The sequence below is a fragment of the Cervus canadensis genome, chromosome 8, assembly GCF_019320065.1.
Source record: "Cervus canadensis isolate Bull #8, Minnesota chromosome 8, ASM1932006v1, whole genome shotgun sequence".
NCBI lineage: Eukaryota > Metazoa > Chordata > Mammalia > Artiodactyla > Cervidae > Cervus > Cervus canadensis.
This window is the reverse complement of record NC_057393.1, coordinates 75,210,109-75,232,766: the sequence shown is the minus strand read 5'-3', so window position 1 is coordinate 75,232,766 and position 22,658 is coordinate 75,210,109. Positions and strand designations below refer to the sequence as shown.

The 22,658-nt window shown below is 38.3% G+C and overlaps 1 protein-coding gene and 1 long non-coding RNA gene across 3 annotated transcripts in view; one reads left to right on the top strand and one right to left on the bottom strand.

The window, feature by feature from the left end:
- The window catches only part of ARID5B (AT-rich interaction domain 5B), a 188,096-nt gene that overhangs the window by 31,927 nt on the left and 133,511 nt on the right, over positions 1-22,658 (top strand). For both annotated transcript variants that reach the window (XM_043476869.1, XM_043476870.1), the window contains one exon: positions 240-465. In XM_043476869.1, coding sequence (XP_043332804.1) covers positions 240-465 — 226 coding nt within the window. The remainder of the gene's footprint in view (positions 1-239; positions 466-22,658) is intronic.
- On the bottom strand, positions 10,535-19,001 carry LOC122446526. Its single transcript, XR_006270891.1, has 3 exons — positions 18,866-19,001; positions 11,850-11,972; positions 10,535-10,631 (listed from the first exon to the last, which is right to left on the bottom strand). It is a non-coding gene; the product is annotated as an uncharacterized LOC122446526 (long non-coding RNA).

Genomic DNA, 22,658 nt, shown 5'->3' with positions numbered 1-22,658 from the left:
ATTTTCTAAGCACATAACAAAAAAAATCCTATAAATTACTCCTTAGCTAGACCACAAGCAGTGAAAAACCTTTGAAATGAAGTGAGTTATTGAAGGTCCTCTGTCACCAAAAAAAACACATTGTCTGCTCACATTAGATTAAACTACTCAAATGGTATTTCAGATGGGCTTTATTGAAAAATGTATTATTTACTTCAGAACCACCAATACTGTTGTTCTCTCCCAACTACCTCTTGTAGGATGAAGTCATTGCTGTTTCCGAAAAGGTGATTGTGAAGCTTGAAGACCTGGTCAAGTGGGTACATTCTGATTTCTCCAAGTGGAGATGTGGTCTCCAAGCTGGGTCAGTGAAAACGGAGTCCCTGGGAAGGAATGGACAGAAGGAAGCTCTGCTGAAGTACCGGCAGTCAACCTTGAACAGTGGACTCAACTTCAAAGACGTTCTCAAGGAAAAAGCTGACCTTGGTAATTATCATTTGTATCTCTAAATCTAACATGTGGGCATATACAGTAACCACTTCTTTTATTGTAGGTTTTTCTGGAAACCCTGTCGTTCATATTTGTGTGTGTGTGTGTGTACATACATATGTATATATATGTAATTTCTTTAATCTCAAAGGGACCTGGGAATATGAATGGATAGATGACTGGGTGTGTAAGAAATGGATGGTACCTGTTGGATCACAAGACCTTCTATTTATGGAGCCCTGTGCTAGAAACTGGATGATATAACACATGGCATTTAGCAGCTTCCAGTAGCTTCCCTCATAGCTCGTTGGTAAAGAATCCGCCTGCAATGCAGGAGATCCCGGTTGGATTCCTGGGTCAAGAAGATCCACTGAAGAAGGGATAGGCTACCCACTCCAGTATTCTTGGGCTTCCCTTGTGGCTCAGCTGGTAAAGAATGCACCCGCAATGCAGGAGACCTGGGTTCGACCCCTGGGTTGGGAAGATCCCCTGGAGAAGGGAAGGCTACCCACTCCAGTATTCTGGCCTGGAGAATTCCATGGACTATACAGTCCTTGGGGTCGCAAAGAGTCAGACACGACTGAGCGACTTTCACTTTCACTTTCAGTTGCTGTCAAAGCGTAAGTCTTAATTGAGGTACCCAAAATTGAATGAGTGGAGAGTTTAAATATTTGTTCTGAGTAGATAATATGACATTTATTAGGACTGTGTCAGGAAAGCAAAATGAAGAAGACAGATGAATTACTTAATGTGGATCAAGGGAGCAACGTCATAGCAGGGGAACCTCTGGTTGGCAACTCCTGGCCTAGGTCCCCCAAGAATTTTTAGTGTTCAGTGGTCACCATCAACTATGTGTTTTTTTCTTTCCTTCCTTCCCCTATTCCACTACAGCTTTAAAGGAGAATTTGGGATTCAGTGTCATTATTCTGTTTAGTGTTTGAATCCTGACTCTGTTGATTACTTAGCTGTGTGGACTTGGGCAAATTAACCTCTAAGCCTGGAAAATGTGTGAAACTTTTCAGGGTCACTGGGAGATGTAACACCCAGTGATAGGTGTATATTGGTGTATGGAAGGGGCTCTATAATTTGTTCTGTTGCTTTTTCTTAACACTGTCTTCTCCAATGAATTTTTTGTGTCCTTTCCTGTTTTTTTCTCCTTTGTGTCTCCCGGGTAGCATTCACTGACTTACTTTCCTAGCATTGCTCAAGACCAACGTTGTTGACCTCTGATTTAGACCAGTTATTTCCTCTTTAGGCAAAGAGGAACTTCACTTTTAACATATTAAGGCATCTTTTTCTTTCATTCTAGCACAATGCTGATTTTCATAGCCCTATTTTATGCGTTAATGTGACGACTTCCTGTTTTTTCTTTTAACCTAGATTTTAACTACTACAACAAACTTAGACTATTTTAATTGGCATGATGAGACTGAATAACACCGGTAACTGACTTGTCTTTTGTGTGATTCTGGTTTGTGATGAGCTATGCTGTATTCTGGGAATAGCATTAATATTTTCTTGCAGTTTGGGTTTAATAATCAACAGTTTCTTGGCATCTTTTGTTAGATGTCAGACAATAATATTTTGGTCATGGTGGCCCGGTTGTCATGTGCACATTTAGAGAAAATTATTAATCTATTGGTTTTTATTTTAAAACCAAAGAATTTCTTTCTTTTCTTTCTTTCCTTTTTTTTTTTTTTTTTAAACTGATTTTCTGATATAGGCTGTTACAAGGCCAATTTTATGAACACATGTGACTAGCCTTCTGACATGTGGTAATGCTGAATAATACAGCTGTTGTGCTACTTGCCTAATATATGATCTAAACTGTATTGCTATTGTCTTATGTTTTTCTTAACATTAAAACCTTCCTTTTGTTTGTTTGTTTTTTTTTTTTTAAGTTATGAAATATACTGTTACTAATAAAAAACTAAACAGGAAACCCATGGGGGACAAAAGGATGTGTAGATGGTTAAGCTTGATGTCACACATATAAACAAGAGTATTTATAGCAGAGCTGTTTTTGTATTTAAAATTGATAGTTTATTAATGAATGAAAAGAAACCCAACTTCTTAATTTCATCAAGACATTTAGAGGTTTTGATCTTCCTGAATTCTAAAAATGTCCATAATGTAACTTTTTAATAATTGATTCCAGAAGAAATTGGTTTATAGTGCATATTCAAAGTACTTAGTGGTTTTTAAATCTTGTTGTTCGTTAGACTCACTTAGAGAAATTTTTTAAATAATACTGATTGCTGAGGCCAGTTTTCCCAGATTCTTCATTCAGTAAGATTGAGGCAAGGCCAAGGAATGTGACCTGATAAAAGGATCTCTAGATGACTGATTTTTTGGGGGTGGGGGGTGGGGGGTGGTCTCATTTGGGAAACAGTTCTATGATTAGTGCAGAGGAAGGGAAAATAAGCAACAGGAGATTTGACTGGGAAAGCCCTCTGAAGAATAAGGAACACTGTGTATTTTTCTCTCTCTTTTTTTAATGTAAAATACCTCTTTAAGGATAGAATTTGGGGCCTTGAAATTCTACTTAGTTGGTATGAACTGTGGGGAATTTGAGACAAATAGCTTTTGTAATTGGAATGCACACTGTGTTGTAATAATGTGGAAAGAGAAACAAAAACTTTCCTTAATGTAATGAGTTTCCATTATCTGCTTCATCTAAGGGTTGCAAGTTTACATTGTGAGGAATTATATTGGGGAGATTGGGGGTGTCCTTTGCTGTGTGCATTCCTGTCCCAACAACTTTCTCTTCAACCTCTTACTTTCTCTGCAGCATCAAAATATTTGTTGTCTGCACTTTTCTTTCTACACAGTGGTTTTCTTATCTCCCTTTCTCTTGGCCACACTGAAACCACTTCCAATACCACATTGTGGATGGAAGTTCACACACTTATTAGGTTTTTCCTTCTGTAGAACCCTTCCAGCTCCTCATTGTTCTTACCAGAGAAAGAAGATGAACTCTGAGATTACTTAAGACCCCCTCCCTCTTTTTGTCTAGCAGAAGTAAGGAAAGAATAGACTGATCTCACCTTCCCGTGGATAAAGTAAAACTCCAGTGTGTTATTTTTCTGACTGAACTATTTTGCAATATTAAAATATCAATAATAACAAAATAATTTGGTTGACTCTTAAAGAAGGGATTTTACCATATAAAAGCTAATTAAAGAACTCCTCTTGTTCAATGTTTAGTTAGAATAAGTTCCCTTTAATCCCAGTTTGTCACTTCCTGTCTCTCTGAATAGTAAAAAAGAAAAAAAAAGAAAAAAGAATGTTCTCACAAATGTGTTTCTGCCAACAAATTAATACTCCACAAAGAGAAACTCTGCCCCAAATGGCAACTTCCAATAACTGCTCTGACTCAAATCATCAAATCACTACTCTTTCATTTTTTTAATCCCCTTGCCCTTCAAGGACAATATTTGCGGATGTCATGTTTGCTTTTTTAAAAGAAAAAAAACCTATTTAAGATCGTAAATGATGACTAAAACTGCAGATCTAGATAGTGTGGAAAGTAATAATCTTAAAAAAACACTTCTGAGATGTGCGAGTACACTCGTCCCTTTCCCCTTTCTTTGTCCTTTTCAAAGAAAGAAAGTTCAATATGAAACCAATTCAAATTGTGACTTTACTCAGTGAAATATTTTACCTTCTTTCAGACAGTTTCATACTGAAGTTTATAGAAAAAGGAGGGAAAAAAATAACTATGTTAAAATAGAAGGGTTAAGGAATGTATTATTCATAAGCATAATGAACACAGGAACCTGTTTTTCCAGAAGAATCGGGTTGATTAAATCGTTCACTATACAAGCCTCTAGTTATTTATTTTTGTCTTTAGAATTACAGTACTTAGCGTTTGTAATAAAGTGGACCTGATACCCATATTTGGTATGGCAGTTGGAACTAGTCAAATGAAGAATTATTTCATTTTACGAAACTTTTAGCAACTAAGGAATATAAACACTATCAGTTAAACATAGCATACTTGCATTTTTTTTATTCCTTGGGCTAAAGTTTGAAAAAAAATCAAATTATTTTATATAACACTGCTTCTTACAGAGTTCCTTTAAGTGAAGTATGAAAGCTGCAGTGTAAGCTTTATTGGCCTATAAATATGTCATTATAGTTGGACTACATTTATATGCTTTGGATTGTTGTTTAAGCCAAGAAAATATGTCTCTACAGGTTGACTTTTTATTGAAACCCTTTGAGGCATACAACAGAATGTATTTTAGGCCAAGGTTATTAAAGCAGCATTTTCTTTTTTTTTTTTTTGCAGCAGACTCATTGTCAATTATGCTGCCACAAATTGTCTGTGAATGGACAGCTATGAATGGTTTCATCTCCAAATGTGTCTCTAGAAAAAGAAAGAAAAGATAGGGGAATCTGAGCTGAAATTGAGAAAAGAGACCAAAAGATGTGGGTGTGGGTAAGGCTGAATTTAATGATGGGGGTTCCTTCAGTTCAATTTCTGTTTCTAAAGTCCCATCAAATTGAGAAAGAGTGCCTTCCCCCGTCTCTTCTGTTGTTGAGACTTCTACTGTACCTTGGGGAGCAGACAGCATTGTTAAAGGAGTCATGGTTTGGAGGTCAGGAGAATCTTAGCTCTTCCTGCCCTGGAGACGTCACTCAGGGCAGAAGTCACTGTGTGTTTACACCTTCAGGTCCCTCATGTGTGAAGTGGATAATAGTGTGTGCTTTGTTTTTTGAGAAGATAGACTGAGAAAAAAGTATATATGGAAGCATTTGTGAAGCTGAAGTCTGAGATGGTTTTGTCATCATCATATTATTATGAGGAGGTTCTATATCAAAGGGAGCTAGGCGGTATGATATTAGCTAACTTGTCTCTTAAGAACATCCCTAATCTCATGTTCTGGTGATTTGGGGCAGGGTTTAAACTCTCACTATCTGCCTCGATAGAAGACTGTTATTAAAATCCTTTAGGTTCTTGCTTTTACTTATATATATTTTATATATACACATACACTTTGTATATATTATATATACATCTATATGGAGAAAGAATACAAATATATATTTTTATGTTTATGTAAAAACATGTATTTATATTTTATATAACGCTTTTCCTCTTAAATTCTGTGTAAATAAGCTGGGCCACAGTGGCCAGTGATGTGTGGTGTCTTCTCTAGTATTTTTAGTTAGAAATTGACTGTAGTCTTTGCTTGGAATTTCTGGAGGCTTTTTATTTCAAATGGTTGTTTCAACTTAGCTGTGAGTTTGATATGTCAAGCTGCTTCCCAGGATGTGGCTATGGGAAGGATTCTCACTTTGTGCTGCAGAAAACAGTATAAATGTCTCTAATAAGAAGCATGCTAAGGTGCTGACAGTTTGTCATAGTAAGTATTTTTCACCGGAGACATCTAATGAACTTCTTAGGATTGAAGACATGATTCTTACTAAGACAATCCTTTTCTTTTATCCTTACTTCCTTCCTAGATGTAAATTTTGTTTGTATGTTAAACAGTCTTCTGAGGGTATTTGTTGTTTATATTTTAACTTCCATTGCTGAACTACCAGACTATTTTTTTTCTTAAGATAGAAACTTGGGAAATTTCTTGGATGATATATTGTTGAATTATGCTGTTTGCGGATATCATGAGGAATCCCTACAGAAGGGCCTCTTCACTGAAACAGATTAGCCTTTACAGGGTCCTTGAGTTCAAAATACAAATCAATTACACTTGAAGCTTATCAAAAATTTGTAAAGATAATTTCCAAAGGATTTTGTCACAGGCTCCTCCAACAATATTGTTGCGTGAACCATGCATTCTTTAAACAATCTAATTCTAGCACAACAAACATAGGAGAGGCATGCTGTCCACGTGCCAACATGGCTGTTTCTTCAAAAGGTTGCTTCATTTCATTGTCAAGTGACAGGCCAAAGAACCTCTGACAGGAGCAAGTTCACACTTCCAAGAGTCTATCCCCAGGACATTCAGGGCTTTAGAACAATGTAGTGACAAGCTATTTTCTAAGGACCTGGGAACATAGATGGGAGTTTATTCCATTCCTTTCAAAGGTAAAATTCAGCTTCGTCATGTAATCAAAGAGTTGAACACTATCCTGAAATAATGGTAAAATGAACATGTAAAAAGTGTCTTGAATAAATAACAATGATGTATGTTGTCTGCTCTCAGCCATCTTGGCTAGATCTGCTGGAAGGGAAGTCTGTGAAATCTGTGTGTGAGCCAGTCGACAGCTGGTCCTTGATATTACTGTCTAGATATTCATACTGACATCCCTTCTGAAGGCTCATTTCAAGTAAGACCCTTCCATTTGGAATTTTTATTGACTTTCAGATCTTCTAGTGTTACCTAGAGTGATGAATGTTTTCTGAAACACTAGATTCATATCTTTTGATAATGGATTTAAGGTGGATAGTCAACTGAAGAGAAGTTTATAGAATTTAAGACTTTGTTCTGAACTTTAGAGTTTGAGATGTTGGGGCAGAAGTAGAAAGTGAAATTGGAACTTCAGTGCTATTTTTAGTATTCAGGTTACCAGCATTCACCTCTTGGATACAATAGTTGAACAAAGTAAGAAACTCATGCTTTTTAGGAGCTCTTCATAGTATTGTCAGGCTGGCCATTGGTACACTTGTGATTTCCTTCCCCTTTCCTTGATATCATCCTCAATCCTCTCTTTATTTAGCCAAATAATCCCATTTTTATTTTTCAATTTTTCACCAGGATATGGTTTCAGAATCCTTCCCCATCCTAATTACTCACCAGGACATACTCTGGTTGTTCTTTTATACCGTCGTACCCATTTACATTTTGCAAGCTCATCTCTGCTAAGAACCCTAGGTGTCCAGTGGAAGAAAGCCGTGGCACATCCACCAGGCTTGGCACCCTCCGGATAGGACCGACACAGGCAAAACTATTAGAATATCTTCCCTAAAGCCGTATGGCCTTGACTTTTTACTCCTCAGGGCAAAAAGGAGGGAAAAGATGTTTTTGAATCGCTATACCTCCTGAAGTTTAGTTATCCTTTAGCAAAAAAAAATCAGTAGTGTTAAATGTAGACTATTATCTAATGAGTACCATCATCAGCTAATATGGCAGAAGGTTTTGTGACTCTGTATCACTTCCTTGCCTTTCAAGCTTCTGTAATTCCTATAGTTAAATATTGTAGCATTTAGGGTAGGTTTGTAGTGTATTTGCCTCAATAAAGAGCCACAGTTGAATACCAGCTTGGAGTCCAGCTTTGTTTAAGCTGTTCTGATCAAATAAGATAAAAGACCAGCATGTCTTCCCTAAATTATCGTATGTGTTAGTTTAGTTCATTATCATCCTTCTGGACTCTAGCTGTTCTTGCCTTTTTTTTTTTTTTTTTTGTTTTCTGGTATATGGCCATATCTATGATAAAAAAAGACCATGATGGAGAAGGCAACCAGCCCATACTTTTGTTTCAGTCTCATTAATAGAAATGTGAATTTCACAGTGAAATATCTGTGGTAGTCACCATCTGATGGGAAGATTACCAAAGATGAAAGAAATTCAGCTGTGGTCTGAGTCCCTTGCTATATATATATATTTATATACCACCTTTAGTTTCTGATTGCATACCCAGGGTCTTTTGGAAAATCTCTTAGGCAGCCTTGGCTTCTTACAAACTCATAAATATCTGGTATTATAGACAGACTGGCCTACTTGGAGCAATACTTCTATCTGCATCTGGTGATAGGAGCCTACTGTGAAGAACAAACTGACTGGTCCATGTGGTCTGTTAAACACCCTTGAAAAGTGCAACACTGTGCCTCAAAGGTGCTTTAAAAATGAAGTTTGATTCAACATTCCCCTTGAGCTGGAAGTGCAATGTGCTTTTCTTTTATTGTAACTCTAAAATACTTTTGTTTGTGTCCCACCTCTCATCTCTTTAGCTACTACATGAATTACTGCTTATAGGCCATTATTATAGCTGTTGCCATGATAGCATCACCGTGGAGTCCAGTAGTATATACATCCAACATGTGAACTGATGTAGCTATTCCAGAGGGCTGTGTGAACATGTATTTGATTTGGACATTTAGGCTTAATTCTCTTTAGTATTGATGCTGATTCTTTCCAATTGCTCATTTGTCTTTTCAAGTACTGTGAGGTTTTATTGCAAAACAGTAATTTTCCTAAATGTCAAAGACCCACTCCTCTTCTCTCCTCTAACATTGTGTGTTTAAGTCTGTAGTTTGTACAGGTCACTTCTGAGGAAATTTGAGGTTTGAACTTTTACCCCATTTTAATGAATATATTTATTTAGGACAGATTGGAGTAATAGTGGGTTTTCAGAGGCTTTACAAAATGCTTTACGCACAGTGGGGTTCGAAAAAAACAGTGCTGTGGATTTGGGGTTTTCTTAGTTGCCTTGCCCTGTATATTTTCAGCTAGTGTGCTGGAATTCAGTGGCCTCTTTTTGTTTCCCCCTAAAATCCCAGAGATGTGCCTGGCCTTGAATTCTCTTTCTTTGGACCTTTCCACTTGCTTTTTATTAGATTGGTACCGAAGTAATTATGGTTTCAGTCTGAATTTTAAATCACTACAACTAGACTCAGACACATCTTTATTAATCAAAACAGGAGCCATTTCAATCAACACACGTTTGCCAATGAGAAATAAGTTTTTTTACTCCTGTAGCGTAAAAATCTGCGCTTCAGGATTCGACAAACTCTTGGAAAGCATTCTCTGTCTCCTGCTGGTTGTGGAAGCATTTTCCCTGCAAAAAGTTGTCAAGATGCTTCAGTTGGGGAGAGATCAGGTGAATATGGTAGATGAGGCAGAACTTTGTAGACCAACTTGTTCAACTTGGAAGCGTTGGTTGTGTGATGTGTGTTTGGGTATTGTTGTGGAGAAGAATTGGGCCCTTTCTGTTGACCAATGCTGGCTGCAGACATTGTAGTTTTTGGTGCATCTCATCGATTTGCTGAGCATACTTCTCAGATGTCATGGTTTTGTTGGGATTCAAAAAGCTATAGTGGATCAGAGTGGGAGCAGATCATGAAACAGTGACCATGACCCCATTTTTTTGTGCAAATTTGGCTTTGGGAAGTGCTTTGGAGCTTCTTCTCAGTCATACCACTGAGTTGGTCATTGCCGGTTGTTGTATAAAATCCACTTTTTGTTTGCATGTCACAATCCAATTGGGAAATGGTTTGTTGAGGTTGCATAGAATAAGACAACACTTCAGAACAACAATTTTTTTTTATTTGTGGTCAGCCCATGAGACACCCACTTATCAAACTTTTTCACCTTTCTGGTTTACTTCAAATGCCAAACAACATAGAATGGTTGACATTGAGTTCTTTGGCGACTTCTTGTGTAGTTGTAAGAGGGTAATCTTTGATGATCTTCTCAGTTGGTCATTGTCAACTTCTGATGGCTGGCCACTGTGCTGCTTATCTTCAAGGCTCTCGTCTCCTTTGCAAAACTTCTTGAACCATCACTGCACTGTACATTCATTAGCAGTTCCTGGGCTAAATGTGTTGTTGATGTTGAGAGTTGTCTCTGCTGCTTTATGACCCATTTTGAATTTGGTTTAGAAAACTGCTCGAATTTGCTTTTTGTCAAACATCATTTCTATGGTCTACAATACATAGAAAATATACAGCAAGTAACAATTCATTAGCAAAAAACATAAAGCAAGAAATGTGCATTAAAGTGAGGTATGACATAACCACATTTAAGAATGTATTCCAGTATCAAATGGCAAATTTCAACATTGCAAAACTGCAATTACTTTTTCACCAACCTAATAATTTTTAAAGCATTTCTAGCATCTTTTATGGAGAAGGCAATGGCAACCCACTCCAGTACTCTCACCTGGAAAATCCCATGGGCGGAGGAGCCTGGTAGGTTGCAGTCCATGGGGTCGCGAAGAGTTGGACACAACTGAGCGACTTCACTTTCACTTTTTACTTTCATGCATTGGAGAAGGAAATGGCAACCCACTCCAGTGTTCTTGCCTGGAGAATCCCAGGGACAGCAGAATCTGGTGGGCTGCCGTCTACGGGGTAGCACAGAGTCGGACACGACTGAAGCGACTTAGCAGCAGCGGCAGCATCTTTTATACTTCTGACCCCTTAAAAATACTGACTTTCAGCCTGTAGTCCCCCTTTCTTTGTAACTTCATGCCTACTGGATAAGAGGCAGGTGTTGTAAGCAAGCATCCAGTGAACTATTCAGCCCCAAACCCCAGATTTTTTTTTTCTTCCTAATTTTTTTTTTCACGTGTTTTTGATGTGGACAAACTTAAAGTCTTTACTGACTTTGTTACAATACTACTCCTGCTTTATGTTCTGTTTTTTTGGCCCCAAGGCATGTAAGATCTTAGCTCCCCGACCGGGGTTTGAACCCACACTCCCTGCGTTGAAAGTTGAAAGTATTAATACTGGACCACTTGGAAAGTCCTTCTTTTGTGTTAAATATTGTTATCGTTCATTGTTGTTGTTTTTCTGATTGCCAGTATTATCCGTGTTCATGTTAGAAAATGCAAGCAATACAACAAAGTACAGAAAAATATGTTGCTGCTTTTCCTCCCCCTCTGAAGTAACTATTGTTAGCATTTCTTATATCAATATTCTAATCTATATGAATGTGTCTTTAGGTATGAATTAATATGTATAGTCTTTTTCCCTATAAAAGTAAAATGTCTGCCCCTCCCCCGTTTAAATTTGTACAGGTGTTTTGTGACAGTACCCCCATATTATAAACCACTCTATCTCCACTGTTTCTTTCTGCCTGCATAACGTTTCATTGTAGATGTGCTTCTGTTTGGATATTTCAGTTGCTTCTGTTTTCCCACAAAGTCTGAAATTCTTGTAACTCTGCCCACATCCAGGACTGTTTCCTCATAGGTTTGTAGAGATAGAATTGCCAGCTCAAAGTGCACGCAGAAAGTTAAGAGAGCCTATCTCTCTCTTATCTCCTATCGCTTATGTAAACCTCTTGCCTTAGCCTAACTAGTCTAACTGCCTGGTCTTCTTTCTTTTTAACTACATGCACCCACTCCCCTGCTCCCCAGCCCTCCAGTAAGTCTCATACTTTACTCATTCTTGGAATGCCCCTTCCAGAATTCTTACCTGAAGGAATTCTCTCTTTTCATTAAGATTCAGTTTAAGCCCCTGAAGCCTTTGTTCAGCATCCAGCTCAAAGGATTTCCCCTGCTTACCGAGCTCTTATCACACTTAGTGTCTCTACCACCTGATTGAGCACCTATGCTATAACTAGCAATATAAAGCAGTATATTATGTGTTTGCCTTATCTTCCCAGTAACAGCCCTAACTATCCTGTAGGCTTTCTAACTTCAAAGCTATATTTAGTAGGTTAAGTAAACATGCAGCGTTTATGATCAACCTCCTCTGAAATCTCTGGCATTCTCTGCGTGATGGGGACACATGTGTGGATTTGGTGGTTGACTTGAGTTCTTCTCTGGCACTTCCTAGGACACCCTCTAGTGGAGGGGCTTCCTGTTGGTACCTAGAAGGAGAAGCAATGTAAAGTTAGCCCTCCACATCTGTGGGTTCCATATCCATGGATTCAACCAACCTCAGGGGGAAAGCACTCAGAAAAGAAAGGAAAAAAAACCTTCAGAGACTTCCAAAAAGTGAAACTTGAATTTGCCCCATTCCAGCAACTATTTACTTAGCATTTACATTGTATTAAGTGTTACAGCTAATCTAGGGATGATCTTTGAACCACACTGGTGTTAGGGTGCTAACCCTCTGTGCAGTGGAAACTCTCAGTATAACTTATACTTGGCCTTCCGCTGCAGTTCCTCCATTTTCCTAGTTCCTTATATCCATGGATCCAACCAGCCTTGGATTCTGTGTAAGTGGGCCTGTGCAGTTCCAACCCATATTGTTCCAGGGTCAATTGTATAAAGGAGGGTGTGTGTAGGTTATCTGCAAATACTCTACCATTCTATATAAGAGACTAGCATCCTTGGGTTTTGGTATCTGGGAGGTGGGGAGGGGGGAGGGTGTCTGAAACCAACCCCCCACAGATACCAAGAAGAGATGACTGTACTTGTAGTATTTGTTTCTATTTTTGGCTTCATTTGTAGTCCACTATAGGGGTCACAAAGAGTTGGCCATGACTGAGTGCACACGGATTACACATATTATGTCTATAGACTGACTCAAGGAAATTTACTGAGAGCTTTCGAACATGTTCAAAGCTAGCTTGCTAGCCTAGGGATTTTCGGTAGTGTTCTAGTAGGAGTTTGTATGTGGGCATTTTACATATTAATACTGGCATTTATTAATTCCTCTCCTCCTCAAGAGAATCTATGTCATGCGTCAGGATTATAGCAGTGACAAAAACATACAGGGAAATAAAGCCGGACTGGACTTGCTTTGCCTTATCTTTTTTTTTTTTTTTCCCCTAATCATCAGCTTGTTTGCAATCTTTTTCTTTTTAGGTGACAAGTTATTAAAGAAATGGTTTTAGTAAGATATCTAATACTTCTTATTCTAGGCAATTGTACAGTTTTAATCCTAACCTCACTTAATTACGATGATTACTCCCCAATCATGGTGGAGGATATTTTCCACCTTCCAACCACCCATTCCACTTCTTTGGTTCACAAAGAAAAGTATTCTGTTAGTTTCTACAAAAATAATGTTCCATTCCTGGCCTATTCACTCAATAAGGAATAAAACATTGTTTTCACAGCAATGCTGATAATAAGGCAGATTTCAAAGCATGATGAAACATATACTTTTCTAGCAGAGAAAAACCTATAGTTACCTGGCTAATTACCTATCATGTGATGGCTGTGTGTAAATATAGGCTTTCACATGTGCAGCCTCTGTGTGGGTTTCTTTCTTTCTTTTTTTTTTTTTTTTACATTAAGAATACTCATTTAGTTTCCATTGTTTTGTATAAATGTTTTCAATCAAAGATTTAGAAGAATGAGCAAACAGGAACTACCATTCTCAGGTGGCTTTTTTCTGACCACTGTACTAAACCTCTGCGGCATGAACTTTGAAATAAGACAGAATTGAATTCAAATTCTTGTTCTGTAAGCTGCATGACCCTAAAATTTTTAATTCTACTTTGATTGCTTATCTGTAAAACAGTTAATACCTATCTCAGGGAACTGGGGAAGATTAGATTAGATCACATATTGGGGAGTGTTTAGTCAATTCAAGAACATTAGTGTTCTTTCCTCTTTCCTTTAGAAAAGTAAACCTTAAGAAATGCTATTTTCTTCCCCAAGAAAGTAAAGTGGACAGTTGCAACCTAAATATAGAAACATGCAGTATCAGGCATCAGCTTCTACTCACATTTCATTAATCAACAAAGTGATTAATTCCTTGGTCGTGTTTTACTTCTGAGAAGTGAGGGTATGTAATCATACAGCATTCTTGGAAGGAGAATAAAATTGAATGTTGGGTGAACATTTGTAATATTTCACACACGCCCTTTGGATAATGGTAAATCTCACACAATAATAAAATATCAGGATTGATAATCTAGTTACAGAATTCTAGTTATGACTTCTTTTCTGTACTTAGTACTTCTTAAATGTCCTCTGCAGAAATTAGTTGACTTTTTAATATTTTCAGTGATTGAGGAAACTCATGACTTTACAGTTCCATCCCATCTTTTATCTGTCTCTGTGCTAGAAATTCTTTCTTTTGATGAATTAAATGAGAAATGCATGGTTTAGCATATAAGCAATTGTATTAATAATATTCTGTTGTCTTTGGTGCTGTTCTCTGAGACAACAGAGAACAAATCAAATTTTTGTTTTCTTAATAGCATTTCAAATATTTGAAAATAACTGCCCATATCTCCAATTTTCCATTCTCCAGGTCAAACACAAACACCCTCAATCTACATTCCTTATACAGCATGCCTGCTGGTTTTGCTACCTTTCTAGTGGCCCTTATCTAAAGATATCTAAGTTGTCTCACTCTCAGGGTGTAACTATGTCTTCTACTTAAAGAAAAGGAGATACTTCAATCTGTTTTTCCCTCTTAATTTGACTTTTTATACAAAAAATTTAAACCTAAAATGTACTTCTTTACGTCCTTTCTCATTCCTCTCCTCCCAGAACTAACACACTGCTAATGATCAGTAGTTGCTCTTTTCGTTACCTGTTTGTGTGCACATGTGTAAACTGTCTTGCTTTAAATGTAAGATCTTACTCTGTGGACATTATTTTGCAAGTCACTTTGTCAGCTCCTGTTAAGTAGCCTAGAGCTGTGCCACACGGTAGGCACTGACCACATAGAGCTGCTGGGCCCTGGGATGTGACTACTACAGCAGAGGAACTGAGTTTTTACTTTAATTTCAGTTTGAAATTAAAAACTAAAGCGGTGTAAAAGTTTCTTCGTTAAACATAACTTTATTGCTTTGGTAGGACTGTATCACTTTAACTGAATTATTTAACATGCACGTTAGATACGCTGTAAGTGTAAAATACACACCAGCTTTCAAAAACTTAGCATAAAAATATATCTCATTAATAATTTTATATTGATCACCTGTTGAAATAATATTTTGATATGTTGGGTTAAATAAAATAGTATTGTAATTTACATTTTTCTTTATTTTTAATGTGGTTACTGAAAACTTTAGGAAACTTTTAGATATAAATGGTACACCTTATATTTGTATTGGACAGTGCTGATCTAGAGAGATTTGGATGGCTGTGATATTTTGCCAGATCTTTTATTTTAAAGTATATGTCGGGCATACATTGCAGTGTGTGCATTTCCTCTACAGGTGGATGTGCTTTTGTGACTTTACTGAACAATGCTGTTTAGAGTACAGTATCTGTATTTCAAGCCCAGGATGTCAGGAAGCAAGCACAAAAGCGGCAGTGACATAGCTGGTACTGCGAGGTTGGCTAGGCTAACTTTGAATTAACGAACATGCTCTCAGAATGGCGCTCATTCGTATGTAGGGAATTTACATAGTAGCATCACTGTTGTATCCACTGAGTGCTTAAGATAGCCAGGGCGCTATATTTGCTGCAGAAGGAAGATGAAGTTGAAAGAGACCCAGTCTCTGCCCTTAGGAACTCATGATGTAGTGGGGTGGACAGGCACAACGAGGTTACAAGATTGTATTTAGCCAGTGCATAGATGAAAGCATAAACAGAGAGAACTGGGAGCATGGAGAAGCTTCCTGAGTGGGCCTTGCATGTGAGCAAACTTGTAAATGCTTAAAGAGCAGGGATGATGATGCCCATTCCTTTGGTTGTAGTCTCATGTGGGATTGTTGAGTAAGTGAGGCGATTCCCATCCCATGTGATCTCTGTTCTTCTGAGATATTATTAGACTTGAAGACTATCGTGGTCATCTTCAGCTTAGATTTTCTTTTTGAAGTGCCTACTTATCCCTCTAGGAACTTGGATTTGGTGCAAAGTTGGCTTTCTAGATAAAATGTTCGTGCTTGATGTTAAATGCTGACCTTTCGTTATCTCTGGTAAATACCTTGTGTTCATATCAGGCCTATCTGGTTAGCAGAAGAAATACATATTTTATATATCCCTCATTGAAATTCCTAATATTTTGCCAGAGCTTTAGCACTTCCACCTAGAAAATGTTCTGAGATGTTGAAGGGAAGATAATTAAGCTTAAGGCTCTTTCTTGATTTGTTTGGATTTATAGTTTCATTTGTTTCATAACTATGGAGACTTTTCATGTCTACCAATGCGTGCACTGGTGATAAAGAAATACCAGTTGAAACTCAGTGTTAAGTCTTTATCCTCTCATTGGGTGTCCTTGATTCATCAAAGCAATATTTTCATATCATATTCTTAGCTTGTATGACATACAAGCTAAGGGGAAAAGTTAGCAATTTTAGATGGCTGATGATAAAACTTTTGTATGAAAATGTCAACTTTCTGCCTGATTACATTATTCTTTGTTGCAAGTGGCGCTAGTGTGGTTAATCAAATCAATTCATAGAAAACAGTTTCTCCCAAAAGCAGTGTTAGAGTGGATCTTAGAATTTACCCTGGGCAGAGCTTTCTAGCTGAGTAAAACATTCCCTGTCGAATCAGTTCTAGGAGTGAAGATAGGGAGGGCATAGAATCTGTACTATAGATACGAGATTCATGGTTTGCCAGGAGGTTTACTGATGATCATCAGCTGCCCCTAGCCACTGCCCCACTGCCACAACACAGAACCCATAGCTTAAGCTGTAAGTCAGATATTTATATATTCTGCTGGGGAATCATCCGAGTCATGAATACTTATTAAGAAATGATGGATAAATTTTTGTGGGGATGCCTCGACCCCTAAGTCTTCATGCAGATTTCTGAATATAAACACACAATTTCTTGGGAGCCTATTCATAGCATTCATCTAATTCTGAAAGGAGTCTATGATGATTTAAAAAAAAAAAAAGTTAGGAAATACATTTTCAATGCTTATCACTTATCACTCTGCCCAAAATACCACCCATCAGGGATTACCACCAAGGTTTATTTATTGCATTTTCCTTGAAGTCTGTGCGTATGTGACAGGGAGGAAAGGTGGTTGGATTCGCCTATTTCTGATGGTGCTTATTAATCTTCGGGTGTTTGGCTTAGATGACTTTGAGAATTTGGAGAACACTATGGACTCTCCACTGAGAAAATACATCCACAAAATTGATATGACATTTGAAGACGCTCATGGACCCATCCTAAAACTGGTCTTTGAACTCTTGGTTAAAGACTGCTGGTTGATTCCCTTTCAAGAGTATTGACTCATTGTGCTATGAAAAAAAATGAAAATGATTATGTGTCCATCCAACAAGGTTGATGAGATTCTGTTTTCAGAAATGAGGATTTCTGGTTCTCATGCATGTGTGACAAGGAAGAACATATTTATTTCTCTCATGTTGTGTATTTTTTCTATTTTTCTAAATTACTAATTTTGACAGCAGGAACGGGCACTGGGTAATTCGTATTTGCTCCTGTCCAGTTAATCAAGGTAGGCTGTATACACATTATAACTTTAGAAGTTACTTCCTCTTTAGGAAGCCCTCTGAAAACTCCTTTTGGTGAAGTAGAGCCCCCTGTTGTAATGTAAATATATTCCCTATGGCTTAATTTTTACATATCAGGTTTTCATAAAATGAGGCCTGCCAACTCTGAAAGTTCTTTTGTCACGTCAACCTAGTTGTCGTGTTTTTTGACCATGTGGCATGTGGGATTTTAGTTCCCCGACCAAGGATCGAACCTGTACCCCTGTATTGGGAAAGCAGAGTCTTAATCACTGGACCACCAGGGAAGTCCCCAGTGGCCGCTTCTAATAGCAGTTTGTTTATTACATGAATCAATCTCATGTTCAGTATTCTAAATATTTGTAAAATAATAGCTTTGGGGGTTTTACTAATGGAGCTCTGCATATTGTTTATGGGTCTAAATTTGGTCTATTTTCAGGGAGCATGAGTGGAAGCCCAAGATAAGAAACATTTTCTTTTTTATCCTGATCAAGACTCCCATGTGCCGTCTACCACTACTTATAGGAAAGGGAAATAAAGGTCCCTCCCTCACCCCAAATTTTAATCTAGGATATTGTCTGGCATGTAGTAGGTGCTCAATACATACATTGGATGAATGGATACATGATGAGGCTTTAAATCTTATACTTGGAGGCAGCATAATGTAATGGTAGAAGTCTGGCAGACCTGAACTTGAACCCTGGATTGCCAATTTTAAAAAGTCTGTATAATAATTCCTACCTCACAGAGATGTTGTAGGATTTAATAATGTATTGAATTCCAGGTGCTTAAGACAATGTCTGGCACAATAAAGCACTTGATAAATGGTAGCATTATTAAAGTCTTAGGCCTTAACTTAGGATATCCTAGACTTTAGCCATTTGTAAACCAACATCAACATTTTTGCCATTTCGATAAATTGCTGTTTTATTATTAATATTTTCTTCTTTGCTTTTTTTAAACTTAAACAACTATAATAGGAAATTTTATGTCACTACTGCAAATGGAAAACTCATATCACTTGCTATAAATAACAGTGAAGATAAATACATAATTCTCAAAATTTAAAAAAAAAAGTGTATCTGTGTATCAACTTAAAATTGACTTGGGTACTCCTAGAGTATACCACACTTAAGTCATTTCCTTTGAGGCTTTTCTCTTGGGCAACAGCCCAGCCTGGTTATTGATAGCAGTGAGACCTGCCCGGACTGTGGCAAGCCTCATGTCAACAGCAGGCTGGGAAGGGTTGGAACCAGTTGCACTGAATTAGCCTATAGGCTCAGAAGTGTAACTGCCACACAGATGTGAAGTCTGAAAATAACCCACCGTGCACCTGCCCCTTTTGTGTGTCCGTTACAGAGTTAATTAAGCAAAATAGATTAAATACTGTAAGAACAATAGAATAAAGACTTGACTCTTACCTTTGAGATGCCTGGACTCACATGATTGGTTTCACACTCAGCTCCTCTTTGGGTTGAGGACTCAAGAATCTCAATGCTCGGCAGTTTCTGAACACAGATTCTAGTCGGGTGAGGAAAAGGGCAATTGGGATTGCTACCAATTGACCCAGCACAGTGATGGAGTGACCTGGCACATCTGAGTCCTGGGTGAAACTAACTTCTCTAGAAATTTGTCGAGCCAAATTTGGATTGGCTTAGATAAAATCCTTCAGGTTGTCTAGATTAGGACAACCTGCCCTAGCCTTAGGTTTAAGCTAAGCAAAAAGACATAAACACTGCTCTAAAAGGAAGTGCACTGCAGTGGTACACAAAAACCAAAGGTGAAGACATGCATCTGTGCTGTGCTGCATAATTGATAAAAGCTAAAGCAACATTGGAAACAGGCTCATCATGCATGAGCCTAATCGTTTAAATATGCACAGCACATTCTAGGACGCTTGTTAATGACCCGATAGGCATGTTGCAGTCAGAACATTCATGTGGTTTGAGAAACCGCTCTGAATGTGTTCGCCAGACAGTCTGATTCCAACAGTGTCCTGAAGACCATCCTCAATTTGACTGTGCTTGTCTCTGTTATGCTGTGAAAGAAAAAGATAATTCAGCCAAGCACTGTGCCATTGGCTATAAACAGCACAGTTCTGAATACAAATATTACTAAAGGTAAATGAATCACTGAAAGAATAGTAGAATAAAATATCTCACAAATGAACTCCTGGAGTTTGGGCGAGAATAAATTTTACCATCACAAGAGCAGCACCTCAGTCCATTGACCAGTAATATTAGTTGTCCATTTAAGACACCAAAAAACATTTATGATCTTAAAGTAAGTGGTAATTAGGACTTACCAGGCTGTAAATACATAGCAGGGATTTGGTGATATAGTAAACTATGGGGGAAGCTCGAGTGGTTTCTAGTGTTAGTAGAACCTTGAGAAATATTTAAAGCCATGTTCTCCGCACCACAGTTTTGTTTTTTTTTTTTCCCCTTAATTAGAGGTGAGGGGAATAGCAGCTGATATTTTATCAAAAAATGTGCAACTCTTTTTCATTAGGGCCAATGGGAGTATCTGACTGTTGAGAGGAGATTAAGCCTTTGTTTTGTATAATGCATTAATCTTTTAACAAACAATATATTTGGGTTGGTCAGAAAGTTCATTTAGGCTTTTCCACAAGAGGTTACGGAATAACCTGAACAAGCTTTTTTGGCCAACCCAATTCTTAAAGAAAAATATAATGCTCCCTCTTGGCCCCTCCCTCTCTTAAGTTCCCTCATTTCTGGGTCCTTTCCTTTGAATAAGGTTTGTGTAAGTGAAAAAAGACAACAGTGGAAAGGCCCTAGGCCTCTCAGCTCCTTGACTGGTTTATCTCTTCTTTCAGATTCTAAAAAGTAAAGCATTCATCATTCTAGCCCTGGACTTTGTTTCCCTGCCTTCTTATTTGTTACCTGGCAGTCTGCAGAGATGTGGAAAGGGGTACCGAGCCTCGCTTGCCTCCTGGCTTCACTCACAGCCGCAGGAACGGCGGCCTGTCACCAGGACAGGATGGCTGGACTGTGCCCAGAGCCACAGCCTGGTGACGTTCTGGCAGCGAATTGGTTGAAGATCCAGCCCAACAGCTGAGGTACAAACCAATGTCACTGCTTGGCAGGACTGGCCTGGCGGAGCAGCTTATGTTTAAGAAGCAAGACAATTCACTGTCAAGTCCATTAGCCCCCCCAGAAAATTCCAAGGGAAATGATGCATGCCCCATTCTAGTGGATGCTGAGCATTGCTTGCTGCATCTTAGTTGCACCCTTGGTTTCTGTACCCGTATCCCAAGATCATGAGACTCTGATCATCCTTGACTGTGGCTTTTCTTGAGCTCCTACTGTGCGTGTTTATTGTATTTGTGTCTAGTATGTGCAAGGCACTGGGAAAGACCTGACCTGTGCAGTCTACACACCTACGCTGGCGTCATTAGTAACCGTCGGTTGACCGAGTTTATACACAGGGACACATGTGCCTGGGGTGAAAAACGTGGCCAGGCTCTGCCCAGAGTATCTTTATATTTGCACATTTCTGTGGTCCTCAGTTCCCTTTGTAGATTTGCACCTTTCTTGATTTTGAAGTCTGGAATTGAATAACAATGCAACTTACAGGATAATTAGAGTGAACAGTGGAAATTAGCACATTAGCAACTCTGCAGGACTGATGCAGGCACCAGGCGAAGTGGACACGCACCTCAGGGCTGGGGGAGAAACCAGGCCCCCTGGACTGGCCAGGAATGAACTCTGCAGTGACTGGGGAGTGGGAAGGGGTAGATCTCCTAAGGAAAGATCCAGGGATATAGGAGAGGTGTCAGGGAGCACGGAAGAGAGGGCCTGGGGGCAGTGGCTGTTTACTGATTTGCATGAAAGTCTTTAGTATTTTGATCTGGTGAGGCTGCCCTGGTGTGTACCAGCGGAAGGGCAACCACCACCCCCCTCAACCCCCTCATAAGCCCCAGTGTCAGGGTGTTAACACGGGGGCAAAAAACCTCTAGATTTTGTTTGTAGCTTACTGAAAGCCCACTCTACAATGCTTAACTGAATAGTGCTCTTCAAAATGCACCAACTAAAAATAGTTTCATCTGCAGTGTGAACATAGTTTCATATTTATACTAGCATCTGGCCTAAGGAATTGAATACTCCATTCTTTAAATAGCTTCACTCCAGCTCTTGAATACTCTGAAGAAGAAAATCTCCTTCAAACACCTTGTTTACATAGGCATGTTTAAATGCAAACAAGCTCTGTTTTTAAAATGCAGTAGAATATTAATTTGGGAGTTAATAGGGCTTTGGGATAGTCTTTTTGTGTGTTTGTGTGTGGGGAGGGGAGGCAAGAGGAGGAGAAGTTGAATAGAGAGTGAGTTTAAAATATGTCCATTTAGTAAAAGATTTCTGAGACATCTACAGTTTAACTTTTTCTATTTTCCTAAATTTGATTCACGAACATGTGCATAGTATGTGTGAATCTTTACGTAACATCATATGTGAAGCCAGTTAGAATGAAATTCTTGGGAAAAAAAATTTATGCTGCTGCTAATGCCCAAGAATAATAGAAATATAAGCCTAGATATACTTTAACTTTTTCTACCAGTAAATGCTTTGGGGCCGGAAATCATTTGCCAGCAGGCAATGAATGTACTTTTGTTAGTCTTAGGGGGATACTAATGGTTAGTCCCCATGAAGAAAAATGTGAAAATAACACACTAAAAGGTAAACATTACGAATGGATGGCTAATGATTAGCTGTTATAGTCCAAAGGGGCAGGATATTTTTTTTTATAGTTTTATGACCCTTGCCCAGCCTTTATTGAAAGAACATTGTACATTCAGAGTTATATATTTCAAACTTACACCTCCTTTGAACATCCTAGCAAATATTCTCCACACTTATTTATATGCTGTAAGGGGAGGAGGATTTTAAATGTATACTGGTTTTAACATTATATTAAAGAAGAGGAACACAATTATTTTAAAAAAAAAATCTAGTTTAAGGACCCACAGAGTGGGATGTAATAATAAATGTCCACCCTATCCCCACCCCACTCAGCCTGAAAATTAACTAAGGGCTGTACCATTGTTTTATCAAGTCAGTGAGTTAGCATTTAGTATATTATTGCTACAGTAAAGGCAAGATACATCCTTCTCAAACGTGAAAAGCTTTTGTGAGCATAATCCAGTTCAGAAAAGTAAAATTGTTAACGGGTTGCATTTTTTTCCTTATTTAAAACAAA